Raw genomic sequence first — 20,952 nt, 5'->3', positions numbered from 1 at the left:
GAGTTGGGGAGGAGGCTGGAGCGGAGAAGGGACGGCTAGGAGTGGCCGGGAGAATGCCTGTACATTTCCTCATTAAATTGTTTTTAGAGTCTTTTTGTGATCTCTCTTTAACTGTCCTGCTTCCTGAGGTGGCAAAGTCTCCAAAGGGAAATTCTGAAACCCTTTTATCCCTAGCCCCAGACCCAGAAGCTCGTCTGTGGCGGGGCTGGGGGCTTTGGGAACAAAGTTTGGAGAGTGGAGCCCTGCTTCGGCCACTCCCAGGTAGTCCCAGGGCCAACCAGGAGATGGGGCTAGCGGGGTGGGGGGAACGGGGTGACTTATCCTTCCTCCCCTGAAAAGGCTTGGGGCTTAAGGAGGCGGGGAGCTCAGCCTGGATTGGTTGGGCGGGGGGGGGGCGGGGGAGTGCTATCCTCTGGGCAGCCGGAGTTTCTCTTTTTGCCAAGCGGCCCTGGACTCTAAACTCAGGTCGCTTTTCCTCCGGCCTGCGCGCTCCAGCTGCCACGTGCTCGAGACGCGCCCACACAGCAGAGAAACAAAGACAGCCAAGCAATGGGGTTGCCAGCAGCCGCCTCGACTTCTAATAAATGAAATTCCATAGCTGGGGGTCGATCGGGGGTGAACGGGCGGCCACAGCTCGTGGGCTGTGCGCCCAGGAAGAGCGGACAGGCCGCTCCTCCCATCGCCAGGGATGGGGCCACCAAGCCCATGGACAGACTCCTCGGTGGAGTGCAGCACAGGGCGGCAGGTGGTGTTCTCCCTCCCCCGCCCCCCCCCCCCCCCCGCGAGGTATCTTAGCTCGCAGAAACCCTGCCAGAGGAGCTGCTGGCTATGGGGGGAGGGGGTGCCTGCAAGAAGATTTTTTTCTAAGGTGCGATTATAAATATACCTCGTGGATCGCAATCTCAAACAAACTTGTCAATCTGGGCTGCAGCGAAAGGCGATGGAGGCAGCTTTGCATATATTTCGGGTGGTGTGACTCATGAACATTACTTGTCTCCCCCAGGGAAGCAGCCTGCCACCCACAAGTCACTGCTGCTCTGGCACCGCTGGGATAAAATCAACCAACTCCTGCACCCCTGCCCAAGGACCCCCCTCCTGCTCCCTTGTTACACAGCAGGACTACATGCCGATGGGGAACCCTCCCCTAATCTGGGGAACCGTCCCTTAATCATGTCACCACTGACCTGGCCCTTGGGCCTGGGCCTGGGCACCCCTGCCCTCTCCTCACAGAGCTCTGGCCTTTTGCTGCTGCAGGGATGGGGGTTGGGTGCACGTGGGGCACACGTGTATGGGGGAGCATGCTCAGTCCAGGGGTGCACCCACGTGCGGCCTGCGCCTTCTCTCCCTGTCCACTCCCGCCCACCTCCAATGAGTCTCAGTGTGAAGTCCAGGAAAAAAGGCCACCACAAAAAAGGTCCCTGTATGTTATATGCACACGCCCTGGACACACACACCCCTGGTGGCTCAGAAACACCGTTGATATATACAAGACCGATGCGAAGTGGGTATTACTGCACACAGGCACAGTGGTCACTCCTCAGGAGGTCTTCAAAAAAAATTGCCCAGATTCTTTCCTCTCTGGATGAAAGCATGGAGGAGGGATAAATGTCTTTTTAGCCCGGTGGCAGGGGATACACTGCATGACCTCTGGCACCTGGGCGTCCATATTGCTGGCGGTGTGCGTAGTCAGCAAGAGTGTGACCACACATACACCTGGACACACAGGCGGACTCATGGGGGACCAGGATGCCCAACTCACCCCAAACAGAGACAGGTACCCTGAACCACAGCGGGTACCCTGAACCACAGCCCCTTGATGAGGAAGGGGAGCCCGGGCCTCCAGCTCCTTACTCTCTTCTCTGATCCCCAGGGGTCACTGCCCCCGGAAATGAAGGGGATGGGGCTGTGAGGCAAACTCACACCGTCTGGGGACAGGGGTGCGCCGGAGCCGAGGCCTGGGCCGTAGGAGGCACTGCCGGCTCTGGCCTTGCGGCGGCCGTGGCCCCTTTAAGCGCCCCCGCCCCCTCCCGCCCGCGCTCTCGGCTTCCTTTCTCCTGGAGGCGCGGCAGGCAGGGCCTGGCGGCGGGGCGGGTGTGCAGTCTGCCCCTCCCCCGGTGGGACGGGCCTGCGCCGCTTCCTGCAGGAGCGGCCGGGAGCCGCGCAGGGGGCGGAGAGAGAGAGCGGCGAGCGGCGGAGGGGCTGCGCGGGGCGGCGCGGGGCGGTGCGGGGCGGAGGGCGCCCGAGGGCGAGCGGGCGGGCGGGCACGGCGGGTTCCGGGCCAGCCTCGGGGGCGGACGGTTGGCCGGGCTCGCGGAGCCTAGCCGAGGCCTTGCCGGAGCTGGGCCGGGCTGCAGGGGCCGTCGCCGCCCGGGCCCGCCGCCCGCGCCCCCCACGCTGGCCCAGAGGGCTGCGGCCGCGTCGCCGCTGAGGATGTCCCGGAAGGGGCCGCGAGCGGAGGTGTGTGCGGACTGCAGCGCCCCGGGTAAGCGGGGCCGGGCCGGGGGCGGGACCGCTCACCGAGGCACCGCCGGGCGGGCGCCGGGGCCTGGCGGGAGCGCTTTGCGGGGCCGGAGGGCGGGGCGGGGCCGGGCCGGGGGCTGCGGCCTCCGGCCTCCGGTCTCGGCCCCCGCCCGGGCCACTGCGGAGCCGCGTCCTTGGCGGGAGGGAGGCCTGGGGGGCCGCTGTTTCCTCGCGTCCGTGGACCGGCGAGGAAGGACATTACCGGCGCCGCCTCCCACCCCTCAGTGTGAGGGAGGAGGGCAGCTGGCTGCCCCCCCTTCCATCTCAGTATCCAAACGGAAGCGCCAGCCTGGGGTGGCAGGAGGGCTGTGGCAGAGGCCGGCCGGGTTTAGGAGGTGGGGGCGAGTGTGGTTTTGTGTCATCTCAGTGCCACCCCCGCGTCTTGCACCTGCTGCTCGCATGGTCTGCGCGCCCGCGGGGTGGCGGAGGGCAAGGGGCAGAGAGCTGGGCAGATGGGCCAGGGGGGCCTGGATACTGTTTCCTCGGGAGCAGATGACGGGGTGGCTACTCCTAGGACTCCCTGCCCCGGGTTCCCAAGGCTCCTCGCAGGGCCTGGTGTTCAGGGCCACCACGAGCCTGGGCATCTTCCCCCGAGGCGTCCCCAGGCCTGGTGACTGGGAGCAACGAGACAGCTTTTACTGGGTTCCAGTAAGGCCTACTTGGAAGGTGGGCTTGGCGTTACCCCAGCCTGGGCACAGACACCTCCCCATCCCCTAGCCCAGTCTGGCCAGAAATGGGTAGGGAGCAGTGCCGAGGGGTGCCTAGATTCCTGGGATCCACCTGGCTTCCTGGCCTGCCTCTTGGCTATATTTACTGTGGTGTTTCCCTTCTCCTTCCCAGCAGAGTCAGGTCCAGGCTGATGTAAACCCCACCCCACCCCCGACCTACTGAGGAAGTGAGGATCAGTGACCCAGAGAGGCTGCTCCATTCTGATGTGGGAGGACACTGCCAGTGATGGGGCTCAGCAGCTGGCCTGGGGAAAGGAAAGACCTGGCCCTTGACCGGCTTCTTTTTAGAAAAGGCGCCATCTCCCTGGGAGACCTCTGGGCAGGCTCGGGGGAGGGTGGAGTTGTCTGTGAACCTCTGGGCACAAAATAAGTGTGAGAGTGTGGGGTGCTGTTTTGTGGGCCCGTAACTTGCAGCCACCCTTTGGACAGGACCAGGACCCCAACAGGGAACTGTGGGTGCCTGGCAGAGGCACGGTGATCTGGGTGGTTTTGACCCTGAGGCCTCCTCTCAGGGCATGTCATGGTCTAGAGGGCCTTGAAGAAACTATCTGAGGGGGGGGGCGAGGGGAGGAGAGAAGGGGTGTCCCTACCCCTGATTAGTTAGAAACTCTCTCCTTACCCCAGCTGCAGACAGGTCTGGGGATGGACGGGCTGGGAGGAGAGCTTGCCTTCTGTCTGTCTGTCCGAGGCTGTCCTGCACCTCTGCTGGGCAGACGTAGCAGTGGGGGAGGGCAGGTAGGACTGGGAGGGGGTTGCTTAGTAAACACTTTATCAGGGAAGCCTGGATTTTGGTGTTGTCTTTGTTTCCAGCTTACTCTGTGACTCATGGCAAGACTTTCCTCACTCTGGGTCTCAGTTTCCTCAACTCTGAGGCAAAGAAGTTGGAGTAGAAATGGTTTTTGAGGACTGTTCCACCTCCAAGTCTGTGGTCCTGATTCTGGGCCAGGGGGACACTGGGCAGCATTAGCAAGGCAGTTGTCCTTTCTCTGCTGCATTTGACTGTTTGGCTGGAAGCCTCTGGATGTCCAGTGGGCATGGGCAGGAGTGGTGTGTATCTGTTGTGTTGGGGTGCCCAGCTCCCACCCCCAGTCCTCATCCCACAGAGCCATTTGTGCCCCTCTGGAGTCTGCTTTTCCTCTGATCCAGAATACAGATCAGGAAGAGGCAGGTGGTGAGGTCAGTGGTGGGGCATGCGGGGTGCTGATGAAGTCTTGCTCATCCCCCCACCCCAGCACCTAGCATGGTGTCTGGCACATCGCAGGCATTCTTCAAGTGTCTGGATGCTTCTCAGGACCCCAGCTGACTCTTTGGGGCTACCCCACACCCCGACCCTATGATGCATGGCGTGGCATTTTCAGTTTGGGACCTGTAGCAGCCCAGGTAAGAGGCTTGAGGGAAACCAGCAGTTTGGAGCCCAGGTCCAGAGCCACCTCCTTGGTGTATGCTTCCTACCCAAAGTCGTAGGCTTCTCATTGTGATAGGAGCCCTGCAGTCCCAGCCCTAGGAATGGGGTCGTGGCCTTTGTGTGGTTGGTTGATTTGCAGGGTCATGGAGGTGAAAGGTAAGATGCAGCCTGACCCAGAAGGGCCCTGTCCTCCCTCTGCTCACAGGCCTGGGCACACGGGACAAGTGTGAGTATGCTGTGAGACGGCTGGGCATAGCATGGCTGCTCTGGCAGCTGGTGCCACCTCATTAGGCACCGTCTGTGTCCCTGCCAGCCTTGGGAATCCAGGAGAGGGCCAGGGGTCGGGGAACCCTGGAGAACGTTTTCCTGCCCCTCCACTCACCCTGCCGCACAGTCCTGGCTTCTCTGTCATGGGCCTGCGCCTCACACCACAGGCCTTCAGGCAGCCTTCCCACTTTGGCAGCCCCAGGCACAGGCGTGAAGACCTCAAGATGCCCATCCTGCAGGCACCTTGAGTGAGCAAGGCTGGCCACCAGCTAGGGACATTTGGGAACCTGCAGGCTCATTTGTCTTCATAATGTAGATTATGGGGTGGGGTGAGTGATGGGCTTCCTCTTTTACTGAGGTATAACTTATGTACAGCAAAGTGCCTTTATCTTACTGTTCAGCCTGATAAGTTTTTACCTGTGTATATACTTGTGTAACCACAACTCCGATCAAGAGGTAGAGCATTCCTATCACCTTATAGGGCTTTCTTGTGTCAACACCCCCCAGAGGCAACCGCCATTCTGACCTCTGTCCCCATGGATTACTCTTGCCTGCTTTCAAGATGGTGGGCTTCTCCCTCTTGTCTAGTGAGGGTCTGGTCCCTAGATAAGAAGAGGCTGGCTCCGGGCCCTGGAGGTCACCAGTGGCTTTGGGTGGTGACACGTATTCACCTTAATAGAGGCCTCCATGGGGTTGGTGCTGGTGAACATTATCCCAGGACCCCTCCTGCCACTTGCTCACACGTACCAGATGCCCCCCCACCCCACGACTGAGGCAGAAGCCCAGGGGGAAGGTTGGCAGGGTACTGAGGAGGAGACCACATCCCCTAACCCTTCTGCCCCCTACCCTTCTGCCCTGAGTTTGGTCCTGGAAGCCTATTTGGGGGCAAGGGTCCCTTAACCTTAAATTACAGTAGCCATTTGACTTTCAGAAACCCTTCCTGGCCCTTTGGCTTAGGAACTGGCCTAGGTGGGCCTTGGGGGCTCCTGCTTGGGTAGGCCCAGGCCCCTTGGACATAGGGAGTAGGTAGTAAGGTGACCCATCTGTGTCATCCAGAACTGAGCTGGCACCAGTGTGCCCCAGACCAGGACAGTGTCCCCTGCCCACCCTTCCTATTTCAGGTCACCGTGGAAGAGAGGGAGAACCCCTCCCCCAGGCTGGGGGAGTGCCGAGCAGAGCCTTGGACCCCTTTCCCCAGATCCTGGTCACTGCCTCATTCAGGGGCTCACCATGTCTGGTCTGGCCCTGGATATCTGGCCAGCCTTCCCAGGTCTGGCTTCTCCGGTAGGGCCACGGGCTTGGGGTGGAGGCCTTAGAGCTGCCCATTTATGATCCTGGCCTGGGCGGCTCCCTCCTGACAGGAAACCCCACCATTTCAACAAGAGGAATTCAGGCTGCGTCATTTCCAGCTTCCTGCCTGGGCTGGCGGAGGGGGCTGGCAGGCAGACCCCTGACCCAGTGGTGTTTGGGGGTGGGGGGGAAAGGAGCTTTACATGCCTGGGGGGGCCTCACCGTTTGGGTAAAGCCAACACTAAAGTTTGCTCTAGGGCTCCCCCTCTTGGCACAGATGGCGGGTCCTTTCCTCGTGGGCCCCTCAGCCTCCGAGGAAGGTGTATGGCCGGTACCTCCTGCATCCCTCTGCCCTGTGTTGGGGGGATCCCTAAAGAAGTCCAGACCCAAAGAACTGAGCCCTCCTCCTTTCACCTCCTGTTTCCATGCCATGGAGGGGACACTCACCACGGCAGAGCTCAGGCTGTATCCTGACTCAGTTTCCTCACAGTTCTCTGGCGAACACTGGTAGAAGTCCTTGCAGGGAAGGGTTTGAGAATTGCCTTCTGGTTGGAGAGGCTCTCATTACCCCAAGCCTGTCCCCTCCCCTGGTGGGGGCCGCTCTGGACAACATGAGCACTAGGGGCGAGGCAGAGAGCCAGTCCCCACCCCCTCACCCCCCGCCAGGACGGGGCTTCGTGAGACAGGCCGGGGGCCTGGGCAGAGCACAGTGTCCTGCGAGAGCGGCTCCCTGCCCCCACTCTCCAGTGGCACACAATGGCTGCTTTCTCCCCCGTGACCTTTCTGCAGCCTGAGCTGTATGCAGCTGTCTCCTCCCCCTCTCCCAAGGGGCCTGGGATGGGTGGCATCTCCCCTGCCCTGGAGAAGGACCCCAGGAGTTCCCATCCTGCTCTGGTCCCCCTTCTTGCTTCTAAAGTTCATTTCTCCCCAAGGAGTGGAGAGTGGCTCCCATGGCCCTCGCCCACTTGGGGCTGCAACAGCAGCTGGTGTGGACATGGCATGGTCTCCAGCGTCTAAATGCCTGGGTTCACATCCCAGCAATCCCACTCATTAGCTGTGTGGCTTTGAATAAGCACCCTAACCTCTCTGAGACACTGATTCCTCATTGGTAAAGCAGGGGTAGCATTTCCCACCTTGCCTGACAGTCATTAGAGGTACCGTACTTACAGCACCCAACTGGTACACAGTGGGTACTCAGTCAGTGTTAGTTCCTTTGCTCTCTCCATCCCCCTTAAGAGGGGCTCCAGCTCACCCCATCACTGGTGGTGTCAGGAGACTCGGTCATGAAAGGGGCTCTTACCTGCCAGGATGAGGACAGAGGCGGGAGCCCTCAGAGGGGTGTGATGGGTCAGGCAGGTGAACTAGTGGTTCTAAAAGAAGCCTGAGTGTAGGAGAAATGTGGCACTGATCCGGACACAGGAGTGCCTAGAGATGTGTGGCGTGCAGTCCTTGGGGACTTCTGCCTCCCTGGGGCAGGGCTAGGGTGGCAGCCTTGTTCCCTGGGGAAAGGCTGTGGAACTGGTCGCAGTGGCTGCAGGACAGGAAGCTTTGCCCGCTGAGTAGGCCCTGGGGACCACACCTCCCCAGAGGGGCAAAGACCTGTAGGAAAGGGCTTGGCTCTGATGGGAGTCCCTCCCACCTCCAGAGCTCAGCGTCCTCATCGCTGGTCCAGCTCCCAGAGCCTTGGGGGACTGAGTGAGCAAATGTGCGTGGAGTTCTAAGCGTAGTGCGGGCCCAGGGCGGTGTTCAGGAGGCCTCGCCCGTGTCTGGCTGTGGCTGACCCTTGCCCCCACCCCGGCAGACCCCGGCTGGGCCTCCATCAGCAGGGGTGTGCTGGTGTGTGACGAGTGCTGCAGTGTGCACCGGAGCCTGGGACGCCACATCTCCATCGTCAAGCACCTTCGCCACAGCGCCTGGCCCCCCACTCTGCTGCAGGTACGGGCTGTGCTGGGCCGTGCTTCCTTCCCCGTAGCGTGTGCTGAGCGCTGGCACGTTTCCCCCCCGCACCCACATACACAGCTGTCTGGATCCTGCAGCTTCCCGGGGCAGCACCCACCCAGGGCAAAACCCAATCCTGACCCTCTCCACCCGGGCGCTGGCCCACACGGAGAGGAGGCTTCCAGGACCGGAGTCACACAGACCTGGGCTCTCACCCCAGCTCTGCCACCTAGTAGCTTGGCCATGTAGTGTTGAGTTTAACGTCTCAGAGCCTTGGTGTGCCCACCATGTCACCCGAAGTGCTAAGCAGGACCCGCATCCTTGGCTGGGATGGCCTGACTGGGTAGGGGTGCAGCGGTGCCAGGCACACAGTAGGCCTTTTAGTACTGTGTCCAGCCTGGTGCTCGGAGGTGTTCCCCAGCGCGCAGTGGGCATTCTCACTCTGGCACCTCTTCCCTACAGATGGTGCACACACTCGCCAGCAACGGGGCCAACTCCATCTGGGAGCATTCCCTGCTGGACCCCGCGCAGGTGCAGAGCGGCCGGCGCAAAGCCAACCCCCAAGACAAAGTCCAGTGAGTCGGGCTCGAGGGGTGGTGGCTGAGGTTGTGCGCTCAGGGGCAGGAGCCTGGGAGGTCGCTGGGCAACTGGCCTCTCCCGCTCTGCTCCCCATTTCCTCCTGCGTGCTCCATGCAGCCCCATCAAGTCAGAGTTCATCAGAGCCAAGTACCAGATGCTGGCTTTTGTGCACAAGCTGCCCTGCCGGGATGACGACGGAGTCACTGCCAAGGACCTCAGCAAGGTTTGCGGGGCCCCACAGCGGAGGGCTGGGCCTCTCCTCTCCTCACCCACAGTGCCATCACCACTGAGCCCTAGGCCCCCAAGGCAGCCAGGTCAGGCAAGCATGGTGGGCATGGTGGAGGGACGAGATTGCGTGGTCAGGCCGCGTGTGAATAAGGCCCCTCCGCTCCCAAGTGGACACACGAGGCTAAAATTCTTCAGCTGCCGCCCGAAAGGCAGAAAACTCTGGGCAGTTTCTGAGCCTCCCAGAGCCTCGGTTTCCTTATCTGTAAAATGGGAAAGAAATAGCATCTACCACAGAGTTAACAGCTGTGGTAGGTGGTGACTGACTGCAGCTGTGATTAATTGGCATGAACTCCTAGTGGGAAGCCCTCTGTCTCCTCGACAGCCTAACTCCAGCTGGGCCCCTTGGAGCTGGTAGGAGTCCCAGGCGGGCCTGGACCAGGGGCCGCTGGAGGTGGGAGGGGCCCCCCCACACCCGTTTGTGGCACACTCTGCTCCTCACAGCAACTCCACTCGAGCGTGCGGACGGGAAACCTGGAGACGTGTCTGCGCCTGCTGTCCCTGGGTGCCCAGGCCAACTTCTTCCACCCAGAGAAGGGCACCACACCGCTGCATGTGGCTGCCAAGGCAGGGCAGACGCTGCAGGCCGAGCTTCTCGTAGTGTACGGGGCTGACCCTGGCTCCCCTGATGTTAACGGCCGCACACCCATTGACTATGCCAGGTGAGGGTCCGCTGAAGGGTGAGGCTCAGGTGGGTGTGGGGAGCGGGCTGCGGCTGTAGGGCTGAGCCATGCCCCCTCCCCACAGGCAGGCGGGGCACCATGAGCTGGCGGAAAGGCTAGTCGAGTGCCAGTATGAGCTCACTGACCGGTTGGCCTTCTACCTCTGTGGACGCAAGCCGGGTGAGCAGTGTGTGGGGCAGGCTTGGCTGGGCCAGGCAGGTGGGACCCAGACACACCCCAGCAGCAGGTGCCATGGTGACAAAGCCGGCTGGGGAACAACGTTGCTAGGCAACTGGCTCCTGTGAAATTGCTGCAGGCTCTGGGCTGCAGCATGTTGGGGTAGGGAGTGGGGGTGGGCATAACTTCCAGCCAGTTCCCAGGGCTCTTGGGGGTGGCCTGCCCTCCTCCCTTCCCCTGTCACTTCTGGGTGCCAAGCCCTGCTCGTGGCAGTGAGGTGGGCTCCCAGCTGCTAAGGCCACCCAGCACCAGTGACTTGGCATTTTTATTTTTATTCAGATCACAGGAATGGGCATTACATCATCCCACAGATGGCAGACAGGTGAGTGCCCACCTGACACCCCTTCCCAGAGGCGGCTGGATGCCCTGTGGGTGCCAGACCCCCAGAGCCGCCCCCACCCCCCAACTCTTCAGCCTTAGGGGCCTGGGACCCCCACCCCCATTCCCCTTCGGGGCTGGAGGCACAAGCATATCGCAGTCCAGTCCTCACTCCCTAATGCTGGGCCCCAAGGCAGGTAAGAAATGTTGACTCAGCACACGGCCAGCACAGCCTAACCCCCATGGCTGTCAAGCACATGGGGTTTGAGTACCAGAAGCAGCCCCCCTAGGAGCAGCGGATCACTGAGTTCTGTTCCCAGTGGCACTGACCCCAACTGTAAAATCTTTAGACAAATTTTTGCTCTTCAGTGAAAAGGTGGTGGGCCCCGGGAATTTGACTAACTTTGGGATTCTGCCAGGCCAAAATTGGGCAGGGGCTGCGGGCCCAAGGCCAGTAGAGGTGTTTCTGCCTCTTATCCAAGAGGCCCGAGGAGCTCAGGCTCGGGGTGGGGGTGGGGGGTGGGGTGGGGGGATGCTCACCCAGCTCACAAGATGGATGCTAGCGCCACCTGGTGGCTGCCCGCGATGGCCAAGCTGTGCCTGCTGGCCTGGATCTGGAGAGGAGGCTCCCTCCCTCTCCAGAAGCCAGTGTGGCCAGATGGGGATGGTCAGACCTGGGCACCTCGGATCCCTGAACGCCCAGATCTCTCTGCTGAGACCCCAAGACACCCCGCTACATTTCTGGTCTGATTTTGCCTGATGTGTCTGCCTGCTTGCGTGTGTGTTGTAAACGTGTTCTCAATGAAATGTTAACCGACCACCTTCCCAGTGCCAGCTGTTCTTGCCGCTGGACCCAGAGGTAACTCAGGCGTGATCCCTACCCTTAAGGAGGTCACAGCCAAGAGGAGAGGCACCCTAGTCAGTTGTAGTCCATTGTGGGGAGTGCAGCAAAAGAGGCAAAGGCATAGACGTCAGAAATGCTGTGCCAGGAACTACAGGCAGACTGTGTAGCTGAAGCATGTGAGAGGCAGGGAATCCCAGGAGCAAGACTGGAAGAGAGACGGGGCAAGAGAGTGGCCGGTCCTGAGCCCCGACAAGCGCTGAGACCACCCCAGGAGCAGAGAGGTTCCAACACGGTCGTGTGGAGTCTGCTCTGCCACTTACTGGCTGTGTGGCTTCAGGCAGCCTCCTTAACCTCTCTGAGCCTTAGTTACTGCTCCTGGAAATAAGGGTGACTGTACCTATCTTTCTGGGCTTCTGAGAGGGTTAAATAAGATAGTGCCTGCAAAGCATTTAGCGTTTTTATTTCGTTTATTTTTTGGCCGCACCGCGTGGCTTGCGGGATCTTAGTTCCCCAACCTGGGCCCCCAGCAGTGAAAGCACCGAGTCCTAACCACTGGACCGCCAGGGAATTCCCTAGCATATTTTTAAGTGAGCTTTTTGTTGAAGTGTGCCATACATAACCTGTTACTATTGAAAAGTTCTAAAGGCGAGGGGTAGCGCAGCCAGATGTGTCAAAAATACCTTGGCTTCTGGGTGAATAAAGGGGTGCAGGGGCAAGACTGGAAGCGGGAAGATGGGTGAAGAAATGTTGCAAAAGACCAGGCAGGAGGATGGAATGGCAGAACCTGGGGAAAGCCTGGCTAGGGCTTGAGGCTGAGGGAGGTTGCAGGTGACCCCCAGGAGCTGCCGCTGGTGCGGTGGGTCACTGAGAGGAAGAGCGAGCCGGCCGAGGAGGGGCTGGGGGGAAGACGAGTTGGGCTTGGTACACTCTGGGTCTGGTGTGTGCACGGCGACGGGTCTGAGCTTGACGTGGGAAGGCGTTTGCTGCCCTGCTCCTGGGTAATTGCTGCCTCTGTCCTGTTCTTCCCTCTGCTGCCTTCCTCTGGACTTAGATCTCGGCAAAAGTGCATGTCTCAGAGGTATATGGTGCCTGCTCGGGGACAGGCTCTGGAGGTTTGGTGGGGCAGGGAGGCATTCGGTGTGCAGCACCTGGGGTGTCATCTCCCTGGGATCCCTGCATGTTTGGGAGGTCACTGGCAGGGGCCTGGCCACCGCTCACATCTGGCCCCTCCCCTCTTCCCCATCCCGTCTCCCTCTTTCGTCCACAGCCTAGACCTGTCCGAGTTGGCCAAAGCTGCCAAGAAGAAGCTGCAGGCGGTGAGTCTCCTCGGGCCCCTAAGGCTTGGAGCTGCCCTCCATCTCTGACCTGCCCCCGTCCCTGCGACGGCTGTCCCTGTGACGGCTCCCCCCTTCTCTGACCTGGTGCCCTCTTCCAAGTCTTGGACCTGCCCCTCACTCTAGTCTCCTCAGTCACCTGTCCTCCACCTCTGCACCCCTCGCCTTTGACCCTGGCTCTGCCCTCCTAAGGCTCCCAGGGCACGAGGCGCATCTCTAGCTACCTGGGCACTAACCAGTCTGCTTTGGTCTCCCTCTGCCTCTCCCACCTCGGAGCTTGGCAGGCAGACCCCTACCCCAGTTGCCAGTTCTGAGACTGGGGGGAGGGCTGGGCGGCACAAGGGACACACAAATCGTTTTCGACATCTTCTAAGATCCTGGTGAGCTGGCTTGCTTGGCACTGGGGGGCCAGTTGATCTGACAAAGCCTGGGTCCCCGTCTCCGCCTCCAGCTCAGCAACCGGCTTTTTGAGGAACTTGCCATGGACGTGTATGATGAGGTGGATCGAAGAGAAAATGACGCTGGTGAGCCGGGAGGGGATCGAAGTCTTGGGCAGAGGGGACAGCGCGCCTGCCTGCTGGGGAGGGGCTGGGACCTGGTGTGGCTCTGGGGTCCTTTTACTGGGACTAGGAAGAGGTACGGGGGGCTGGTCTGCCCGGCAGGCCTGCACGTAAGCCCCGGCCAGCTGTGAGCCCAGCCCAGCAGGCAGAGCATGCTGAGCTGGACGCGGCCAGCCTGCTCCTCCCCCTAGCGCCCTGGACTGGGGCTCCTCTGCGCTGGCGGCCTCCCACTTTGGCTCTCTCCCCAGTCCCACTCCGCCCCCTACATCCCTTCTTCCTGGCCACAGCCAGATTCCAGCCCAAACTCCCAGTTGGCAGGGGCTGGCGGGAGGGAGTTGCCTTGTTCTGTTTGTCAGTCCCCAACCGGCCTCTCCCTGACCCAGCCTTACTTCCCCTGTCCGGAGACCACCCCTTTCTTGAACACCAACACTCGGTGGGCATGGGGAGGAGCTCGGAAGGCTGTGCTCCTCGCTTTCCCACCTCCACCCCGTGGGCCTGGCCACCGCAGACCATCCGCTCCCTGCCCCTCCCCCCCAGTGTGGCTGGCAACCCAAAACCACAGCACCCTGGTGACGGAGCGCAGTGCCGTACCCTTCCTGCCCGTTAACCCTGAATACTCAGCCACGCGGAATCAGGTGAGTGGGCTGGACCGGGGGCGGGGTGGGGGGAGCTGGGGCGATGATCTCCCCTCCTGGGGTCACCAGCTCTATGGGTCCTGCCCTTCCTGGCAGGCTGCTGTCTGGGCCGAGTCTTCCCCACTCCTGGCTGCGGCCTCTCCCTGGCCCCGCTGGCTCTGGGATTTGGGGATGGGGAGGAGGCTGTTCTTTGGAGCATTTGGTGAGCAGCCCCCTGGGGAGGTGTTCCAGCCTCTTCCTGAGAGCTCCCCTAGGCACCCCGAATCTGTGTCATTCCCCACCCCCTGCCCTGGCCCGGCGAGCTGGTCTGGCACGTTTAGTGGTTAAGTCAACTGTCAGACGGCCTGGCTGCTTTGTCCCCATCTCTGTGTGTCAGCCCTAAGGGCTTTCTCACACCGGCCTGGCCCTTTCTGCCTCTCAGGGGCGACAGAAGTTGGCCCGCTTTAATGCCCGAGAGTTTGCCACCTTGATCATCGACATTCTCAGTGAGGCCAAGCGGAGACAGCAGGGCAAGAGCCTGAGCAGCCCCACAGGTGGGAAGGGCGTGGATGGGGGCGCGGTGGTGGGCACTGTTCCAGGATATTCTCTCTCATGGCTCCCTTCTGGGGGTGGCATGGTAGATGGGCCGTGTGAGCCCTGAGTGACAGGCCTGTGCCCTCAGACAACCTCGAGCTGTCTGTGCGGAGCCAGAGTGACCTGGACGACCAGCACGACTATGACAGCGTGGCCTCGGACGAGGACACAGACCAGGAGCCCCTGCGCAGCGCCGGTGCCACTCGGAACAACCGTGCTCGGGTCTGAGCGCTGCCCCTCCCCACGCCTCCACCAAGGCCCTGCTCCATCCTCTCGTAGGTCGGGCCTCGGGGACAAGGGGACTGACAGCTCACATCTCCTTCTGCAGAGCATGGACTCCTCAGACCTGTCGGATGGGGCCGTGACGCTGCAGGAGTACCTGGAGCTCAAGAAGGCCCTGGCTGCCTCCGAGGCAAAGGTGCAGCAGCTCATGAAAGTCAACAGCAGCTTGAGTGATGAGCTCCGGAGGCTGCAGCGGGAGGTGAGGATGGGGGCCTCCCAGGGCCCCAGTGCGGGGAGGAGTTACCCCCTCCTGGAGGTGGTGGAGCTGCCTGGACCATCCGGAGTGTCTTGACACCACTCTCGCTCTCAGATCCACAAGCTGCAGGCCGAGAACTTGCAGATCCGGCAGCCGCCAGGGCCAGTGCCCACAGCCCCACTCCCCAGCGAACGAGCGGAGCACGCGCCCATGGGGCCTGGGGGGAGCACCCACCGCAGAGACCGCCAGGCCTTCTCCATGTATGAACCGGGCTCTGCCCTGAAGCCCTTTGGAGGCCCGCCTGGGGATGAACTCACCACCCGGCTCCAGCCTTTCCACAGCACCGTGAGCTGCCTACGGGCCTCGGGGTGGGGGGTGGAGACGGGGCTGGGACCACTGCAGGGCCCTCCATGACGCCCACTGTGCCACCCCCAGGAGCTGGAGGATGACGCCATCTATTCAGTGCACGTCCCTGCTGGCCTTTACCGGGTAAGCAGGGCCTGAGGGAGGTGGGTCCGTTCCCACAAATAGGTTGTGAGCCCCAGCAGGTGCCAGGCTCTATGCTGGACGCTGGGCACAGGGATGACTAGACACACATGGTCCCAGCCTCACTGCAGGGAAGCCGCAAGGTGGGTGGGGGGGAGGAGGAGACTGACTCCAGCCCTGCCTGGGTTTCAGGTCCGGAAGGGGGTGTCGGCCTCAGCTGTGCCCTTCACTCCCTCCTCCCCACTGCTGTCGTGCTCCCAGGAAGGAAGCCGCCACTCGGTAATGTGCATCCCCAAGGCCAGAGGGATGGGCTGAGTGAGATGTGTGCTTGGGAGGTGATGGGCGGGGGGTCTGTGACCGTGCACCTTACCTGCCACCCCTTCCCTGTACCCCTCCAGAGCAAGCTTTCCCGCCATGGTAGCGGAGCGGACAGTGACTATGAGAACACGCAAAGTGGGGACCCGCTGCTGGGGTGAGGCACCCGGGGGAGGGGGGGGGGTGAGTGGCCCCTGAGCGTCTGTGAGGGTGTAGGCAAGCGGCCTCATGGCTGGAATGCCTCCCTCTCTCCTCTCTAACCCCAGCCTGGAAGGGAAGAGGTTTCTAGAGCTGGGCAAGGAAGAGGACTTCCACCCGGAGTTAGAAAGCCTGGATGGAGACCTCGACCCTGGGCTTCCCAGCACAGAGGATGTCATCCTGAAGACGGAGCAGGTCACCAAGAACATTCAGGAATTACTGCGGGCTGCCCAGGAATTCAAGCATGACAGGTATGGAGGTGGGCGGAGGCTCGTATGGACTTCTGGAGTGTTGCAGAGGGTAAGAGAGGGACCAGTGTTCCACTGTCCCTGGGAACCTTCCCTGAGAGCCCTCCTAATTTACCCTCCCCTCCCCCCATAGCTTTGTGCCGTGCTCAGAAAAGATCCACTTGGCTGTGACTGAGATGGCCTCTCTCTTCCCAAAGGTACAGGGGCCAGAGAGGGGAGCAGGACTGGGCGGCACCTCAGGGTGGGGCAGGGCCTCAGGGCGGGGCAGGTGTAGAGGATCTGACAACTACCTGAGTGGAGCCATGGACACACTGGGCCATATCATGGCTCGTGGTTTGAAATCCAAGGCCCGACTCCCTCTGCCCTCCCTCCAGAGGCCAGCCCTGGAGCCAGTGCGCAGCTCCCTGCGGCTGCTCAACGCCAGCGCCTACCGGCTGCAGAGCGAGTGCCGGAAGACGGTGCCCCCGGAGCCCGGCGCCCCTGTGGACTTCCAGCTGCTGACTCAGCAGGTGATCCAGTGCGCCTACGACATCGCCAAGGCTGCCAAGCAGCTGGTCACCATCACCACCCGAGAGAAGAAGCAGTGACCACTCTCCCTGCACCCTCACCCGCACCCTGGGACCTCACTGGCCATGGGAGCTGGGCCACTCCAGACACTAATCTCCACCCCAACAGAGCCGCTGGCACAAGTGCCCTTAGTGCTGCCACTCTCACCTGGCAGCCAGGTGCCCTGGTGCCCGTCCCCCTCAAGCCCCCAAGGATGGGGAGGTGAGGTGGCAGGAGCTTCTGTCCCCTACATTCCATGCACCTCTCCCTGTACATAGCATCCCCTCCCCCTCTAGTGTGCTGGGGCCTACAAGGCGTCACTCCCAGCCCCTTGCCCTCTAGGGCACCCTCAGCAAAGGGTCGGGTGGGGACACTCCAAATGCGGTGGTTCCCTTACATGCACCCCACCCCCATGAGCCAGTCCAGCCCTATTGGGGGCTGAGCGGGGGCATCCCCCCTTGTACATAATACCTGTGGATGTCCCCACCCTGTAGCCACCAGCCCCCTGCTGCTCTCCTTCAATGCCAAACGGCCCCAGCCTAGGGCACAGGTCCCAACCTGTGCTCCTGGGGTCCCCAGCAGCAAACAAACACTGGAAAAGTCTTTTTTCTCTCTCTCCTCTCTCCCACCCCTTAATTTTAACGTTGTGGTAACTGAGTGTCCCTGCGTGCCTGCGTGTGAATGTGCGGGGCGGCAGTGCCGTTCCGGAGGCCTGGCCCGACTGGAGTTTTGTGAGGGGGTGAGGGGACCAGAGCAGCGGGACCCGTGTTGGGCGTTGGCCCCTCCCCCCCATCCTGGGGCCAGGGACTGCCGGGTAACCAGCTGGGGTCCTGCCCTCTGCCTCCCCTCATTGTTCCCCCCACTCATACCCTTTCACTATGAACGTAAAAGGAAAACCACTTGGCTCCATCTCTCTTCCCCTCCTTTGTGGAGGGGAACTGTGCTGGTTGGGGCAGAGAACTGAGCACCTGAGCCTGGGGCTGGCTCCCCGGGGTCCCTGACTCAGCTGAGAGCCCCCTCCCTGTAACCTCTGAGAGGCCAGTGCCTGCAGTATCTGGGTCCCTGGAGCCTGGGCTGCAGCCTGGGAAGGCTGAGAGGCAGATGGCAGCGCCCACCAGCTCCTCTCCCCGTCCCGCCTCTGTCCCCGGGGGCCAGGCTCTACCTGTGTGGTGGTGGTGGTGGGCTGAGTGTCAAGATGTGTGTCATGTACATTTGTATCAAAAATAAATAAGTGACCATGTGCCCTTTCTGATGCTTAGGGAACTGTGGGAGGGATTGGGGAGGTGGCAGACGTGAAACGGAGAAAGACCAACCTGGCAAAAGTATGAAGCAAGTGAAGACCACGACTCTTCCAGCCCCTGTACTTGAGGGAAGGGAAGCCCCTGTCATCTCTTAGAGGAGTCCTGGAAATAACAATGTTTCAGTAAATACCACCACCATCCCCACCACCTGCTCACCCCTGGTGGTGGGAGGGGTCTATCACGTTACTAAACCCCAGTGTCTGAGGCCAGGCTGGCAAGACGAGACAGGCCAGTGAGTGCCCAACTTGATACTAGCAACCCCCTACATCAAACACGACCCAAATGGCCTAGGACAGTGCCCTGGGTGGGAGGGAGTCTGTGTGGCAGATGCACAAGCTCAACTCCAGGCTCTACTAAAATAATTTAATAAGAAAAACGGAGTTTTTGCAACGGAGGCTGAGACAGCTCCTTTTTCTCTCCTCCCTTTTCCCTTCTCCATCCCTCCCAGCAAACCACACACTAAGGACCAGCCCTTTTACAACGCTTAGGCAGGACTGCGCCATCTGGCCACCAGGGGGCGGCCCTGCGCGCGGTCCACGTGGCGCAGCCTCCCGGCGGGAGGAGGAGCCGGACCTGCCACAGTGGCAGGGCTGGGTTAGGTCACTCGGAGCTGTCCCCATCCGGGCCGCTGTCCGGCGTGGGCGGGAGGAGGGGTCTCCGGCGGGAGCGCTTGACCCGGCGAGGGGGCATCTGCAGCCTCCGCTTCAGCACCGCTATGGGCAGGGTGGGGAGCTGTCAAGGGCAGGGAAGCCATCGGGAGCGGGGCGGGGCGGGGCAGGTGAGGAGGGGAGCTTCTCACCAGCCACTGTGTCCTGGCTGTCCACTGTGGGCTCCCAGTAGATGCTCTCCCCACGCCTGAAGTTTCGGTGCAGCCGCGTGCAGAGCGTGGCCAGGGTGAGCAGCACCAACAGGAAGGTCAGGGCCATGGCAGCCCAGGCGGCCTCCTCCGTGCGCGGGGTGGGGCCCCGGGCTGCCCGCGGAGGCGCTGCTGCCCGAGCGGCCGGGGAAGCCTGACTTGGACAGGCACAGGCCCCTGGGCTGCTTTGCCCTTTGGGCACCTGAGCCTCTAGCCTGGAGCTGACACTGCTTCCAGGCCCCCCAGGCAGCAGTGGGCCAGTGGGCACAGATGGGGCATTATCCCTTGCACCCTGGGGTCCCAACACAGGCTGCTTGGCCTCCATGCTCCGTGGGGAAACAGAGCGGAACCTCAGGGCTGAGGGGGTGGGCTGGAGACCAAGGGCAGCCCGCAGCCCACGCCTCTTGGCACCACTAGGGAAGAGCTGCCTAGGCCCTCTAGATGCCACATCTACGCCTGGGGGCCTCCAGCTCCGCAGAGTAAAGGCCAAAGCCGTGGCCTAGGAGGAGAAGAGACAGCAGTCACCCTTTCCCTGCCCAGATTACCCAATGACACCACCACCCTGGGCCACCAACCCAATGACCATCAAGCCTGGCCAGCACCCCTCACCTGCACACACCCTCTCCGGCACAGCCTCCCTCTGCCCGGTGTTGGCACCAAGGGATAGGGCCCAGAAAAACTGTCAGAGCGAAACCATGCTTTCTCCTTCTTTTGCTTCCGCCGCCTCCTCCTCTTCAGCCAGTGGGCAGCCCAGGCTGGCTCTACCCATGCCATCTCCAGTGCCACCCCCCATGCTGCCAGTACCAGGGGCTATGAAAGGAGGTAACTGTTAGAGCTAAGACAAAGATGGGGAGCAAGCAAGAGGAGGCCCTGAATTCCCCTTGCCCTGCACGTGGGGCTGCAGCCCCTGCCAGTGCCAGACAACCACCTTTCAGCAACCACTCACCCGATCCTGGGTGAGGCTGGAGTCAGGGGCCAGTAAGGGCTGGGCCATGCAAATGTGGGCCAGGAAGGCAAGCTGGAGCTTCAGCCAGGGGTGGGCACAGGGATGGTAGAGGAAGCTGACATCCTCAGCCTGGAGGAAAGGCATGGAGACATCAAGCCAGGTCCCTCCCTAAGAATCCCAAGTTCTCCCATCCTGGGGAGCCAACTTAAAGGGACTCCCAGGATGGCCAGATGACCCTTCCACCTTCAGGGCTCAGGAAAGGACAAAGGGCCCTGGATACTGGCATGCACCCCCTCTTGCCTCTGAGCATTCCTTTCATCCCTCCTCTCCATGCACTGCCACCCCTCAAAGCTCACAACTTCTGTGACAGCATGCGTGGTTAACCCTGCCAGACTCAGACCACACTCTTTAGCTGTATTTCTCTGGACCTGCCACGGTGGCTCTACAGGTTCCCGGTCTAGACTGTAAGCACCCCCCAAATAGAGACCAGCTCTTCTATGTATTGCCCCATCTATATATTCAATCTCATCTCCCCAACGCATCCAAATACAGGGCACAAAGGCAGCAGGTGCACAATCTCAGGATGGAAACACTTCATCAATTATGAATTATTCTTTGATTGAGCTGACCTAACGCTCAGCACTTGTGCCAGATGCTGTAGGAGATGCCAAAAGAGAACTCCTGGACTCCGCTTGCAGGGAATGCAAAGGAAACTCAGGGGAACAGAACTAATGCAAATGAAAGCGCAAACTAATAAAACTCAAAGTGATTAGTTGTTCAATTACAAGAGATAGGTTATAAGCATTACACAAATTTGGAGAAGGTGATCAATAAATAAGGGCTAATATGATCAGGCAAGGTCTCAAGAGAGAGCTGACTCCTATGCTGGGTTTTGAAGATGGATGGGGATGGATGGCAGGAGGGCAGGGAGCTGCCCCCTTCAAGTCAGGATACGCCAGGTGTTGAGGGGAATAAGCAGGTGCAAAAGTACAGGGGTGGGAATAAGCCTCGAACTCATACGTGTGGTGAGCAGACCAACAAAATGAGAGGAACCAAAGATGTGGGGGGGTTGGATGAGGTTTACTTAACGAGGTAGAGCCTGAAAAACAAGACAGGGGAGTATGGCCATGATAAGGCGAGAAATAAGGAGCCACTGGTTTCTGAACAGTGGAATGAAAGGGCTGTTTGGGAAAAGGAATCAGGTGGGTGGCATGAGCTCTTTTGGCCTGGAGCTATTACAAGGATCAAAAAAATAGATATTTCAGAAGGAAAACCAAAGGGACAGAGAAGCTATCCAACCACTGGCAATGAAAATAGGCAGCCACACAAGGTGAACCCACAGTTTGGTTGGTAACCTGGGGTACACACACTCCTTACAGCTTCCTATTTTCCAAAGTGCTGTC

General features: G+C 60.8%; 2 protein-coding genes across 8 annotated transcripts in view; one reads left to right on the top strand and one right to left on the bottom strand.

Annotated features, from left to right (window-relative positions):
- The first annotated feature begins 2,141 nt into the window (after nucleotides 1-2,141).
- Nucleotides 2,142-17,686, top strand: GIT1 (GIT ArfGAP 1). Of its 4 annotated transcripts, XM_033423326.2 has the most exons (21): nucleotides 2,142-2,482; nucleotides 8,012-8,145; nucleotides 8,611-8,723; nucleotides 8,845-8,950; nucleotides 9,457-9,674; nucleotides 9,760-9,854; nucleotides 10,191-10,233; nucleotides 12,125-12,151; nucleotides 12,341-12,389; nucleotides 12,859-12,931; nucleotides 13,505-13,602; nucleotides 14,024-14,135; nucleotides 14,264-14,397; nucleotides 14,504-14,656; nucleotides 14,768-14,998; nucleotides 15,089-15,142; nucleotides 15,332-15,418; nucleotides 15,538-15,611; nucleotides 15,721-15,903; nucleotides 16,034-16,097; nucleotides 16,275-17,686. In XM_033423326.2, the coding sequence occupies exons 1-21, from the start codon at nucleotides 2,431-2,433 to the stop codon at nucleotides 16,485-16,487; spliced, it is 2,313 nt and encodes a 770-aa protein (XP_033279217.1). In that variant the 5' UTR covers nucleotides 2,142-2,430; the 3' UTR covers nucleotides 16,488-17,686. The 4 variants fall into 4 exon arrangements, with proteins under 4 accessions (XP_033279217.1, XP_033279218.1, XP_033279216.1 ...); XM_033423327.2 differs by lacking the exon at nucleotides 12,125-12,151; XM_033423325.2 differs by having other exon boundaries at nucleotides 2,161-2,482; nucleotides 12,125-12,389.
- TP53I13 (tumor protein p53 inducible protein 13) overlaps nucleotides 11,522-20,952 on the bottom strand; it is a 13,324-nt gene continuing 3,893 nt past the window's right edge. For 2 of the 4 annotated variants that reach the window (XM_049701751.1, XM_004267107.3), the window contains exons 4-7: nucleotides 19,550-19,678; nucleotides 19,213-19,413; nucleotides 18,547-19,102; nucleotides 18,097-18,460 (exon numbers count right to left, since the gene is read on the bottom strand). In XM_049701751.1, the coding sequence (XP_049557708.1) occupies nucleotides 18,348-18,460; nucleotides 18,547-19,102; nucleotides 19,213-19,413; nucleotides 19,550-19,597 (918 nt within the window). In that variant the 5' untranslated portion in view covers nucleotides 19,598-19,678 and the 3' untranslated portion in view covers nucleotides 18,097-18,347. Of the gene's footprint in view, nucleotides 17,850-18,096; nucleotides 18,461-18,546; nucleotides 19,103-19,212; nucleotides 19,414-19,549; nucleotides 19,679-20,952 lie in introns of those variants that run through there. The other 2 variants (XM_033423347.2, XM_049701750.1) reach the window with 2 other exon arrangements.

The sequence above is a fragment of the Orcinus orca genome, chromosome 19 (genome assembly GCF_937001465.1).
Source record: "Orcinus orca chromosome 19, mOrcOrc1.1, whole genome shotgun sequence".
NCBI lineage: Eukaryota > Metazoa > Chordata > Mammalia > Artiodactyla > Delphinidae > Orcinus > Orcinus orca.
The sequence above is the reverse complement of the archived record's forward strand: the minus strand, read 5'-3'. Positions and strand labels throughout refer to the sequence as shown.

Excerpts from the sequence above, each read along its gene's own strand:
- GIT1 (XM_033423325.2), top strand. The coding sequence starts at position 2,431 with ATGTCCCGGAAGGGGCCGCGAGCGGAGGTGTGTGCGGACTGCAGCGCC. Across the intron at positions 12,390-12,858 it reads CCAAGAAGAAGCTGCAGGCG|CTCAGCAACCGGCTTTTTGA; the intron begins GTGAGTCTCCTC and ends CTCCGCCTCCAG. Across the intron at positions 15,143-15,331 it reads TCCCTGCTGGCCTTTACCGG|GTCCGGAAGGGGGTGTCGGC; the intron begins GTAAGCAGGGCC and ends CCTGGGTTTCAG.